This window comes from Lynx rufus, unplaced genomic scaffold (assembly GCF_022079265.1).
Source record: "Lynx rufus isolate CCGP_SWC_20201006 ecotype Redwood Valley unplaced genomic scaffold, mLynRuf1.p SCAF_1, whole genome shotgun sequence".
NCBI lineage: Eukaryota > Metazoa > Chordata > Mammalia > Carnivora > Felidae > Lynx > Lynx rufus.
Window position 1 is genome coordinate 90,644,029 of NW_025814823.1, and position 13,281 is coordinate 90,657,309.

The 13,281-nt window shown below is 42.9% G+C and overlaps 1 protein-coding gene across 3 annotated transcripts in view; it reads right to left on the reverse strand.

Annotated features, from left to right (window-relative positions):
- RUFY1 (RUN and FYVE domain containing 1) overlaps positions 1-13,281 on the reverse strand; it is a 59,738-nt gene that overhangs the window by 13,031 nt on the left and 33,426 nt on the right. For all 3 annotated transcript variants that reach the window (XR_006962655.1, XM_047082988.1, XM_047082980.1), the window contains exons 9-11: positions 11,669-11,770; positions 10,677-10,793; positions 9,062-9,229 (exon numbers count right to left, since the gene is read on the reverse strand). Coding sequence is in view for 2 of the 3 variants with exons in the window: in XM_047082988.1 (XP_046938944.1) it covers positions 9,062-9,229; positions 10,677-10,793; positions 11,669-11,770 (387 nt within the window). In the remaining variant the exon portion in view is untranslated. The remainder of the gene's footprint in view (positions 1-9,061; positions 9,230-10,676; positions 10,794-11,668; positions 11,771-13,281) is intronic.

The window sequence follows — 13,281 nt, forward strand, 5'->3', positions numbered from 1 at the left end:
GAGCCCGATGTGGGGCTCGAACTCACAGATCATGACGTGGGCTAAAGTTGTACGCTTAACCGACTGAGCCACCCAGGTGCCCCTGTTTCAAAATAAACTTATAATAAACTTATAATAATGTATAATAAGCTTAACAAACTTATAAAAAAAAAGAAAACCTTAAAAAAAGAATATAATAAAAGGAAGGGTGGAAATCAATGAAACATGGAACAACAGACAATAAAGAATATTAGAAAAAAAGGTGGTTCTTTGAAAAGATTATTGCCAATGATCACCAGCAACCACCAGCAGCTAGGGGACAGGGATGCTTACAGTCCTTCTCACAGCCCTTAGAAGAAAGCAACTGTGCTAATATCCAGCCTCAGGCTTCTGGCTTCCTGACAGTGTGGAGTCTGGTTGGGATTCTCTCTCTCCCTCTCTCTGCCCCTCTCCCGCTCCCACTCACTTGCGCACGCTTCTCTCTCTCTCAAAATGAATAAACTTTAAAAAAAATGTTATATATGAACCTTATGGTAACCACCAATCAAAAACCTATAATAGACACACAAAAAACAAAGAGAAAGGAATATAAGCACAACACTATAGGAAGCCATCAACTGCAAGTGAAGAGAGCAAGAGAAGGAATAGAGAATAACTACAGAAACAACCAAAAAACAACAAAATGGCAATAAGTACACACCTGTCAGTGATTATTTATTTATGAGAGAACATATGCATGTTTACTTATTTATTTTTGAGGAGAGAGCGAGCCCAAGAAAGGGGCAGAGGTGGGGAGAGAGAGACTCTTAAGCAGGCTCCACTGTGAGCCTTGATCCCATGACCCTAAGATCATGACATGAGCTGAAATCAAGAGTCGGACGCTCAATGGACAGAACCATCCAGGCGCCCCAAGTAATGACTTTAAATTTAAATGGTCTATCTGCTCCAGTCAGAAGACATAGGTAGGGTGAGATGAATGGATAAAAAAACCAAGACCTGTCTATATGCTGCCTATAAGAGACTCACTTCAGATCTAAAAACATATACAGACCGAAAGTGAAGTGATAGAAAAACATATCGCACACAAATGGAAGCAAAAAAAAAAAAAAAAAAAAAAAAAAGCTGGGGTAGCAGTACCCATGTGAGACTAAAATAGAATTACATGATGATAAAGAGATCTAACAAGCTGAATCCAGCTTGAGGATATATGTCCAGCAAAAGAATATAAAAATCATAAATATCTATGCACCCAACATGGAAGCACCTAAATACATAAAGCAGCTAACAACAAACATTAAAAAAGAAACTGACAATAATACAATAGTAGGGGACTACTTACATCAATGGATAGATCATCCAGGCAGAAAATCAGTAAGGAAACAGTGGTTTTGAATGACACATTAGAGCTGATGGACTTAACAGATATATACAGAACATTCTATTCCAAGATAGCAAAATACACATTCTTTTCAAGTGCACATGGGACATTCTCCAGGATTGATCATGTTAGGCCACACAAGGAGTCTCAATAAATTTAAGAAGATTGAAATCATATTAACCTGCTTTTCTGACCACAATAGTATGAAACTTAAAATCAATTATAGAAGAAAAACTGGAAAAAGCACAAACATACAAAAAATACACCAAAAAAACCTGGGGAGGCTAAACAACATGCTACCAAACAACAAATTGGTCAACAAAGAAATCAAAGGAGACATTAAAAAAAAAAAAAAGCACCTGGAGACAAATGAAAATGGAAACACAGTGGTCCAAAATCTTTGGGAGGCAATAGAAGCAGTCCTAAGAAGGAAATTTATAGGGATACAGGCCTACCTCAAGAAACAAGAAAAATCTCAAAGAAACAATCTAACCTCACACATAAAGCAACTAAAAAAAGAAGAGCAAAACCCAAAGTTAGTACAAGGAAGGAAATCATAAAAATAAGAATGGCTATAAATGAAATAGAGACTAAAAAAACAATAGCAAAGACCAGATGAAACCAAGAGCTGGTTCTTTGAAAAGATAAAATTGATAAACTTTCAGCCAGACTCATCAAGAAAAAGAGGGCTCAAATAAATAAATTCAGGGGCATCTGGGTGGCTCAGTCAGTTAAGCGTCCGACTTCGGCTCAGGTCATGATCTTGCGGTTCATGAGTTTGAGCCCACATGGGGCTCTGCATTGACAGAAAGACCCCAGTTGGAATTCTCTCCTTTTCTCTCTCTGCCCTTCCCCTGCTTGCGCTCTCTCTCTCAAAATAAATAAATTTATAAATACATACATACATACATACAGAAATGAAAGAGAAAAAGTAACAGCTGACACCACAGGACTGTAAGATACAACTATGAAAAATTATATGCCAACACATTGGACAACCTAAAATAAATGGATAAATTCCTAGAAACTTAACGATCTTCCAAGACTGAATTAGGAAGAAATAAAAATCTGAATAGACCGGGGCACCTGGGTGTCTCAGTTAATTAAGTATCTGACTTTAAAAAAAAAAATTTTTTTTTTAATTAACATTTATTTATTTTTTGAGAGTCAGAGAGAGACAGAGCATGAGCAGGGGAGGTACAGAGAGAGGGAGACACAGAATCGGAAGCAGGCTCCAGGCTCTGAACTGTCAGCACACAGCCTGATGCAGGGCTCAAACCCATGAATTGTGAGGTCATGACCTGAGCTGAAGTCGGTTGCTTAACTGACTGAGCCACCCAGGCGCCCCCTGACTTTTTTTTTTTTAATTTATTTTTGAGAGAGAGAGAGAGAGAGAGAGAGAGAGCGAGAGCGAGCGAGCTGGGGAGAGGCAGAGACAGAGAGGGAGACACAGAATCTGAAGCAGGCTCCAGGCTCTGAGCTGTCAGCACAGAGCCCGATGTGGGGCTTGAACTCATGAACTGTGATTTCATGACCTGAGCCAAAGTCAGATGCTCAACGATTGAGTCACCCAGGCACCCCAGGCGCCCCTCAAGTATCCGACTCTTGATTTCAGCTCATGTTCTCATGGTTTGTGAGTTTGAGTCCCACGTTAGGCTCTGAGCTGACAGTGCAGAGCCTGCTAGGAATTCTCTCTTTCCCTGTTTCTCTGCCCCACCCCACCTCTCAAAATAAGTAAACTTAAAAAAAAAAATCTAGGGGTGCCTGGATGGCCCAACTGGTTGACTGTCTGACTTCGACTCAGGTCATGATCTCACACTCATGGGTTTGAGCCCCGCGATGGGCTCTGTGCTGACAGCTCAGAGCCTGGAGCCTGCTTCGGATTCTGTGTCTCCCTCTCACTCTGCCCCTGCCCCACTCGCACTCTTTTTCTCTCAAAATAAATAAACATAATAAAAAAAAATCTGAACAGACCAAGTTCTAGTAATGAAATTGAATTTGTAATAAAAAGAACTCCCAACAAACACAAGTCTAGGACTGGATGGCTTCACAGGTGAATTCTACCAAACATTTACTTAAAAAAGAATTAAAGGGCACCTGGGTGGCTCAGTAGGTTAAGCGTCTGACTTCAGCTCAGGTCATGATCTCACAGTTTGTGAATTCGAGCCCCACACAGAACTCTCTGCTGTTGGCATGGAGCCCACTTGGGATCCTCTGTCCCTGTCTCTTTATGCCCCTCCCCCTTTCATTCTTACTCTCTCAAAATAAATAAACTTTTTTTTTTTTCTTTTTTTTTTTTTTTTTTTTTTTTTTTAATTTTTTCTCAACGTTTATTTATTTTTGGGACAGAGAGAGACAGAGCACGAACGGGCGAGGGGCAGAGAGAGAGGGAGACACAGAATCGGAAACAGGCTCCAGGCTCTGAGCCATCAGCCCAGAGCCTGACGCGGGGCTCGAACTCACGGACCACGAGATCGTGACCTGGCTGAAGTCGGACGCTTAACCGACTGCGCCACCCAGGCGCCCCAAAATAAATAAACTTTAAAAAACATTTTAAGAGGGGCACCTGGGTAGCTCAGTCGGTTAAGCGTCCGACTTCGGCTCAGGTCATGATCTCGCGGTCCGTGAGTTTGAGCCCCGCATTGGGCTCTGTGCTGACAGCTCAGAGCCTGGAGCCTGTTTTGGATTCTGTGTCTCCCTCTCTCTCTGACCCTCCCCTGTTCATGCTCTGTCTCTCCCTGTCTCAAAAATAAATAAACGTTAAAATAAAATAAAATAAAATAAAATAAAATAAAATAAAATAAAATAAAATAAAATAAAATATAAAAACATTTAAAGAAGAGTTAATACTCCATCTTCTCAAACTATTCCAAAAAACAGAAGAGCAAAGAAAACTTCCAAATTCATTCTGTGAGGTCAGCAGTACTTTGATATCAAAACCAGAACACAGGTCCTACCAAGAAAGAAAACTACAGGCTAACATCCCTGATAAACACAGATGCAAAAATTCTCAGCAAAATACTGGCAAACTGAATCCAACAATATGTTAAAAGGATCATTCACATGATCAAGTAGGATTTATTCTAGGATACATAGCTGGTTCAGTATCTGCAGATAAATCAACGTGATACATCACAACAAAATGAAGGATAAAAACCATATGGTCATCTTAATAGATGCAGAAAAAGCATCTGATAAAATACAACATCCGTTCAACAAAGTACGTTTAGAGGGAACACACTTCAACATAATAAAGGGCATATAATGAGAAACCCACAGCTAACATCAGATGCAATGATGAAACACTGAAAGCTTTTCCCCTAAGGTCAGGAACAAGACAGGATGTCCACTCTCACCACTTTTACTTAACATAGTACTCCAAGTCCTAGCCAAGGCAATCAGACAACTGAAAGAAATAAAAGGCAACCAAGTTGGGAGGGCGCCTGGGTGGCTCAGTCGGTTGAGTGTCTGACTTCGGTTCAGGTTATGATCTTGCAAATTTTGAGTTTGAGCCCCTTGTCAGGCTCTGTGCTGACAGCTTGGAGCCTGGAGCCTGCTAGGGATTCTGTCTCCCACTCTCTCTCTGCCCTTCCCCACTCATGCCCTGTCTCTCTCTATAAAAAATAAATAAACATTAAAAAAAAAAGACGGGGCGCCTGGGTGGCTCAGTCGGTTAAGTGGCCTACTTTGGCTCAAGTCATGATCTCAACGTCCATGAGTTCGAGCCCCGCAATGGGCTCTGTGCTGACAGCTCAGAGCCTGGAGCCTGCTTCGGATTCTGTGTCTCCCTTTCTCTCTGCCCCTCCCCTGCTTGTGCGCTTTCAAAACTGAATAAACATTAAAAAAAAAAAAAAAAAAAGGCATCCAAGTTGGTAAGAAAGAAGTAAATCTGTCACTATTTGCAACTACATGATACTACATAAAGAAAACCCAAAAGACTAAAAACTTAGAACAGATAAATGAATTCAGTAAAGTTACAGATACAAAGTTAATATACATTTCTGTTCCATTTCTATATACTAATAAAGTAGCCGAAAGAAAAATTAAGAAAACAATCCCATTTATGGGGCAACTGGGTGCCTCAGTTGGTTAAGCATCCGACTTCGACTCAGGTCACAATCTCCCAGCTCGTGGGTTCAAGCCCCGCATCGGGCTCTGTGCTGACAGCTTAGAGCCTGGAGCCTACTTCGAATTCTGTGTCTCCCTCTCTCTGCCCCTCCCCTGCTCGCTCTCTGCCTCTCAAAAAAAAAAAAAGAAAAAAACATTTAAAAAAAACAATCCCATTTATAATTACAGAAAAAATAACAAAATACCTAGGAATAAACTTCACCAAGGAGGTGAAAAGCCAATACTCTGAAGACTGTAAAACATGGATGAAAGAAACTGAAGATGGCACAAATAGACCATGCTCACAGATTGGAAGAATTAATGTTGTTAAAATATCCATACTACCCAAAGCAATCTATTGATTCAATGCAGTTCCTATCAATATACCAACAGTATTTTTTTCCTTTACTTCTCTTTTTTTTAAATTTTTTAATTTTTTAAAATTTACATCCAAATTAGCATATAGTGCAACAATGATTTCAGGAGTAGATTTCTTAGTGCCCCTTACCCATTTAGCCCATCCCAATCCCCCCCCCCACAACCCTTTCAGTAACCCTGTTTGTTCTCCATATTTATGAGTCTCTATGTTTTGTCCCCCTCCGTTTTTATATTATTTTTGTTTCCCTTCCCACCAATAGTATTTTTCATAGAACTAGAACAAACAATCCTAAAATTTGTATGGAACCACAAAGGACCCCAAATAACCGAAGTGATCTTGACAAAGAACAAAACTGGAGGTACAGAATCCTAGATTTTAAGCTATACTACAAAGCTGTAGTAATCAAAACAACGGTATGGGCTTTCCTGCACATCTCTGTCTGCAGTTTCAGACGACCGGCCGCTGAAGGAGGGGAGTGGGGAAAGACTGATAGAGCATAGAAATGAAGCAGGCAGAAGAACTGTGTTCAATAAATGAAACCATAGGGGCGCAGGGTTAGCTCAGTCAGTTGAGCATCTGGCTCTTGATTTCGGCTAAGGTCAGTATCTCATGGTCGTTGAGTTCAAGCCCCGCGCTGGGCTCCCCACTGAATGTGCAGCCTGCTTAGGACTCTCTCTCCCCTTCTCTGTCTGCCCGCCCCTGCTCACATGCATGCGCACCTGTACTCTCTCTTTCAAAATAAAAAAAAATATAAAAAAATAAGAAATAAAAATAAATGAAACAATAAACTGTGGTCATCAATACACGGATTGAAGGGAAATAACCAGACCAGACATGGTGACTGAGGGAACTGTACTGTCACAAAAACCACGAGTCAGGCCTGAAGAGTATCTGTGACTGTTTGACCCTTCATACAATCTCCAGGCCAGCAAACCGAGACCAGTGGGAATGTGGCTTTTAAGCCGTGCAGCCACCAGGAAGGCTCACATACACCAAGAGCCCACTTCAAATGGGCTATAGAGATGGCGGACTTGTCAGGGACCATGGAGGTTGGCTGACAAGTTCTGTTGACGACTGAGGAAGGGTAGGTGGACATGCTAACAAATGGAGCCCCCAGCACCCTGGGCAGCCTTCCTAGCTCCTGCCCAGAGGTGCAAATGATGGCCACGGCAGGCCAGGGTCTGCCCTGTGGGTCTCTTGTTCCCTTTTGCAATCCTGTTTTGGCTCCACTATTTTATGCTGGGCGGGATGGGTTAATGTGAGGAAGACAGCTGATCTTCTGGTTCAAACACAGGCCTCGAGGGCTCCATGGAGAGTGCTGCTGGTCACCCAGGGGCTGCGGACTGGGAGGATTCTGGGACTGGACAGGACTTCTGGGAGCTTAGTGGGGCAGATGGTGGTAGTGACAGCTATATCTAGTGACCCTAGTGACTCCTATTCTCCCCTTCATCTGGCTCACAGCTGGGACACGCCAGCCCCAGGCTCCCCTCGCAGCCACGTCTGGCCCTTGGCTGTGTTATTGAATGGAATGATGTGTGAAACTTCTCTCTCACTGTTTGGGAGGAGATCCTGGTTCTGGACTTTTGCTTTTCTCTCTCTTCCACTCCCTTCCAGTGGCCCGGACAGCTGGAGCTGCCATTAGCCTGGGTCCCCAAGCGACTGCGGGGGGCAAAACTGCTGGTCTGAAATGATCTCCTCGAAACCATTATGCAACAGAAATACAAACTGCCATAGTTTGAAGCTGCTTTAGGTTAGGGCCTGCTAAATTATTATGGAAGTATGGTTTCCTCTGACGAGCATGAATATTAAGGTTACAGACTGACCCAGACCAGAAGAAAACACAAATTAAAATAAAGAATGTGTCAGGAGAGCACAACGATTTTCCTCTTTTTCTCCCTGTGCTTTAATTTCCACTGCAGCTATTATTATAATGCTGGTTATGTAATAGTTTTTAAAAAGGCTGGGGGTGCCTGGGTGGCTCTGTAGGTTCAGCATCCAACTCTTGATTTCGGCTCAGGTGAAATCCCACGGTTCATGAGTTTGAGCCCCTCGTCGGGCTTTGTACTGACAGCTCGGAGCCTGGAGCCTGTCAGATTCTGGGTCTCCCTCTCTCTCCGCCCCTCACCCACTTGTGCGCTCACTCTCTCTCAAAAATAAACATGAGGAAAAAAAAGATTCTCTCTCTCCCTCTGCCGATTGCATACGCTCTCTCTAAAAAATTAAAATAAAATAAATACATAGATAAATAAATAAATGAGACTATGTTTAAAAAAAATGGCAGGACAAGATAACATGTGTGTCTGTTCACACCATCTTTGACACAGATTGAGAGCACATCTAAAGAAGAGGAAGTGGGACAGTTCAGGCATTAAAACAGGAAACAGGGGCACCTGGGTGGCTCAGTTGGTTGAGCGTCCGACTTTGGCTCAGGTCATGATCTCACAGTTTGTGAGTTCAAGCCCTGCACTGGGCTCTGTGCTGACAGCTCAGAGCCTGGAGCCTGCTTCGGATTCTGTGTCTCCCTCTCTCTCTTTGCCTCTCCCCTGCTCATGCTCTGTCTCTCTCAAAAATGAAAATATAAACATTAAAAAAAAAAATTAAAAAAAAAAAAAACCCAGGAAACAGAACTTCAAAAAAAAGAAAAGAAGGACACAGAATGGTCCTGGGTGCTGCTGTAGCCTCTGAGCAAGGAAGCTTTGCGATTTTTAGATGCTAGCTTTCAAACTCTGGCACAATTGCTTCTCTCTGGGCTACCTCCCCTGAACCGCTCTGAAGTGACAGGAGAGGCATGCAGCCAGCCGCGCAGCTGGAGACTCAGCAAGATTAACTTCATGGCCCAGCTTGAAAAGACGACACTAACTTCTATCGTTCCTTAATCCACTTCTCCATTTCCTGGGGCAGTCATTGAAGAAGACGAAAGACACTAGGGAGACAGTGAAGGGAAGAACGGGCCAAGACAGGGTTCAGTTTTCAGTTCTACTTACTAGCTGTGCCACCCAGCGCACAAGATGCAGCCACTCGGGTCTGCCCTGTAATTTACACTTTCCCCCATGTTATCAACTTTTCTCAGGGACTGCTGGGAGACCCAAATAAAATAAGTGCAGAAATGCGTAACAGGGCCTATGGACGGGGCCTCACGGAGGTGTCCGTCCTCTCTTCTGCGGCAAGAACGGTGTGAGGTCGCAAGGCTGTGCTAGGGACACAGAGTCAGCTCCTACCTGAACTTTGTGAAACATCTGTAAATTGATGGCTTTGACTTCCTCCAGCTGCTGGCGGAGGGCGACTAGGGTGTCCTGCTTCTCGTGGGTGTCCTTTTCGAGCAGCTTCATTGCGATCTCCATCTCCGTCTTCATTCCAATCTGCAGCTCCAGTTCTTTTTCTAGTTCCTTATCAATTAGGAATATCAATTAAGAAGGTGTTATTACAGTAGACACAGGGATGTATTTACCTGAGGGTGTATCTTGGGCAATGGCAAAAATATAACCCGGAAGTCGGAGTAGGTTAGGGAGATTTAGGAAATTCTGTCTAGAGCATAACTACATTAAGTTTAGCCCTTTTGCTCATTTTGTAAGGAAAACTGGCTCTGGATCCAGTCAACAGAAAGTTGGTAGGTGGCAATGTGAGCCTTGATCCTGGCAACCACATTCTTTAAACCCCAAGATCAGAACGCACAGTCTGAAAGAATGTCTGCCAAGCAATCTGATGTTGCAATGTGAGAGTTTTTGGAGTTTCGTATGGTTTACTCCTTTATGGCAATAAAGGTGCAACCATTTTGAACTAGTGCTGTCCTGGGTAACTCAGGAGACACGTTTCCACATCTGCGTAAAGACACGAAGCAGGTCCAAGAGTTGTGTCTACTAAAAAACACTGGTTGGGGCATTTGGGTTGGTTCAGTTGGTAGAGTGTGTGACTCTTGATCTCAGGGTCATGAGTTCAAGCCCCATGCTGGGTGTGGAGCATACTTTAAAATTCACGGTTCTGGGATCAAGCCCGGCATCGGGCTCTGCACTGGCAGTATGGAGTCTGCTTGGGATTCTCTCTCTCCCTCTCTCTGCCCCTCCTCCACTTGTGATCGCTCTCTCTCAAATAAATAAACATTAAAAACAAACCCAAAACACTGGTCACTGGCACAGAGATTAGGTAGAATATAATAAATAGACCAGAGGCTGACTGAGGGAACTGTATTGGCAAAGCAACCTCGAATCTGGTCTCATGGTAATCCTTGAAAAAGGTTTATAAAACTGGAAAAAATACAAAACTTAGGTGTAAGCTAAGTAAGCCCTTAAAAAAACATTTTTTGGAGGGCGCCTGGGTGGCTCAGTTGGTTAAGCAACTGACTTCGGCTCAGGTCATGATCTCACGGTTCCTGAATTCGAGCCCTACGTCAGGCTCTGGGCAGACAGCTCAGAGCCTGGAGCCTGCTTCGGATTCTGTGTCTCCCTCTCTCTCTGCCCCTCCCCTACTCACACTCTGTCTTTCTCTCAAAAATAAATAAATATTTTAAAAATATTAAAAATTTTTTTTAAAGGGATGATTTTTGATTCTTCATGAATATATTTCTTCAGACTTTAGAAACTTTGCATAAAAAACTCATTTGTTTTTAAAAGCAGATTTAAGCACATGTGTGAAAAGTGACAACAAATAACATGAAGGGCTATTGGGGAATTCCTTCTAAAGACACTTAGCCTATGGGTACCTGGCTAGCTTAGTTAAGCATCTCAGCTCAGGTCTTGATCTCAGGGTCGTGAGTTCAAGCCCCATGTTGGGCTCTGCACTGGGCATGAATCCTACTTAAAAAAAAAAAAAAAAAAAAAAAGACAGTCTTGCACTCACCAAACGGACTTTCTTCTCCTCTTTTAGCTGCTTCCACACATCACTATACATTTCATCCAGACCTTGCCGAGTTTGCTTGTAAGTGTCCAGCTCAACTTTTGTATCTTGTTTTGTTATCTATGTCAAACAAGAACACCAAGAGGCATGGTTTGCTTATAGAGGTGAGCTAACTACAAAGTATTTTACAATATACCATAGGGGCACCTGGCTGGCTCAGTCAACTCTTAATCTCAGGGTCAGGAATTCAAGCCCCACATTGGGCATGGAGCCTACTTAAAATAAAAACATTAAGAGAATATGCCACAATTTTTAAAGATGTAGGATAACTTCTATATTTTAAGCACTGCAGAAAAATGCTAAAAGATACTTCAAAATATCTTTGAACCTGAAGGATGACAGCAAGCCAACAGACTTTTGAAAAGTTAGGTTCGGAAAACAAAACATATTTAATTTTCTTTAAAACAGAACCGTTGTTCTTAGTGGGAAAGGCCCCCATTCATTCCATCATTCAGCATGGATTTTTATTTATCCAGCATGTTCTTTAGCAGTGGGTGAATTTCAAGATGAATCAGATATGGTCTCTTTCTGTTCTCAGGTCATTGTGTAGGACAGCTGCAAGCCAGCAATTCTATGACACAGAAAATGGGTTCTCTAATGGAGGGAGGGACAAACAGCTCTGGGAACAGGGGAGGAAGGCCCAAGGCCATGGATGGGGGCCATGGAGGCATCACAGAGGACATGGTACGTGAGCAGAGGTTGAAGAGTAAATGGGAACCTTTGAGTGCAAAGGCCCAGAGGTGAGGAAGCAGTGCGCTTGGAAGCCCGAAGTGGCCCAGGTGGCCTGCAAGTGGTGTGGGAGGGCACAGTGGCACCAAACAAGGCATCTCTGTACGTCCTGAGGCCTGTGTCACTATTAAACAATGAGCATGAGCTCTGCCACAGACACTTGCGCATGGGAGACATGCTGCCCAGCTGTGAGGTCAGTTTCTCACCTCCACGCTCTTTTCACTTCTTTCGCGAATTAACTCATTTTGTTCTCTTAATTGTTGCTGCTCTTCTTGAAGTGAACAAATCCGGTCTGTTGCAGCTGAAAGCTGATAAAGAAAGATTTTTATGTTCCTTAACGCTGAAATTAATCTTACCGTTCAGATTAAAAACTAACATTTGGCACCTTCACAATTGATGATGGATTTCCACGTATTTGGTATTTTATCATTTAATTTCTTTGTTTTGAATAGGGAATACATTCACATAGCTTAAAAAAAAATGAGAGCAAACCACTTAATGGGGTTAAGGATTTAATGTGGGCAAGGATTTATGGACACAAATTATTAGAGGCACTTGAGTGTCCAATATCACAAAAGCTTACTGAAAGACAGTGGGAGCATAAGGCAGAAATATGTAGTTATTAAAATGTTTGCAAAGGCTTTTGATGACTTGAGAACATACTTCGGGTATAATATCAATAGGGGACAAAAGGCAGGTTCTATGGCACGTTCTCACCTCTAATTAAAAAGAAAAAAATCACCTGTGTTAGAAATGCTTAGGAAACATTGGAGAGCACATATACACGGATAATAACAGTAGCTGTTACTTAGCAAAGGGATTATGGGCTTTTTTTCCTGATCCTTCACTCTTTTCCAGCCAATAAACAAGGATTATTTTTATCACTAGAGGGAGACTTAAAGCATTCTGGGGAAGGAATCACAACAAAATCTGCTGAAGCCGGGCTCTAGAAAGCCATCTTCCTGTCCTCGAATGAGTTACCATAGGTGGGGGCAAAGTGTATACAAGCCTGTTGGGAGGAGGTTCTCTGCAGAGGCAGGTAGAGGCATTAACATACCCACCAACCTCTCCTTATGCAGCCTCTGAACACAGCCTGGAGAGAGAAGGGCAGGCTGGGGAAGGAGAAAGAAGACGTGAACTGGGCTGTGCTCTTGGCATCACTCACTGAGGGGGCGGGGGCTAAAGCACTGAACGCCTCTCTCCTCTTCCTCAACTGCATCTAAGTCCACGTGGACTCAGAACCCACAACTGGGGTTTCTAAACGTTACCGCTGTGCCGAACTAAGAAATCTTAAGTCTCTAGAGGTGCTAGTTAGCCATCTGCTAATTCCCACTCTGCTCTCTGAAGCCAGGGAGAGCACACCCTGAGGAGAGGGACTTTTTATAAAGCATGTTTCCCATTACAGTTGTTGGCCTTTGAAGAAAAAATAACCTAGCTGTTTAGTTTCAAAAGCTAAAATTAAACCTTCCTTCAAAGTATGCCACCTCGCCTGGGAGAACGAAGAGTCAATCGGTTTGTTCTAAAATCAACTAATGTCTCCACATGCCAAGTGTTGTGTGAGGCACATTTATATAACACAAATCTCATTTTTACAACACTGTTAGGTATGAGTTATCATCTGATTTGGAGATGAGGACAGTGAGGCCCAAAGACCTGCCTCCCTAATAAACTTAAGGCCCAAAAGCCCACCCACCCAAGGGCAATGTGGGTCCTCCAGTTCTAAGTGCGGTGAAGCTGCTCCTGAGAAGCCCATCTACGAACGCCGCCTTTGAATCTCCTTCTCCTCACACAAATCTGAGCTCCTCTCCTTAAAGCTTTC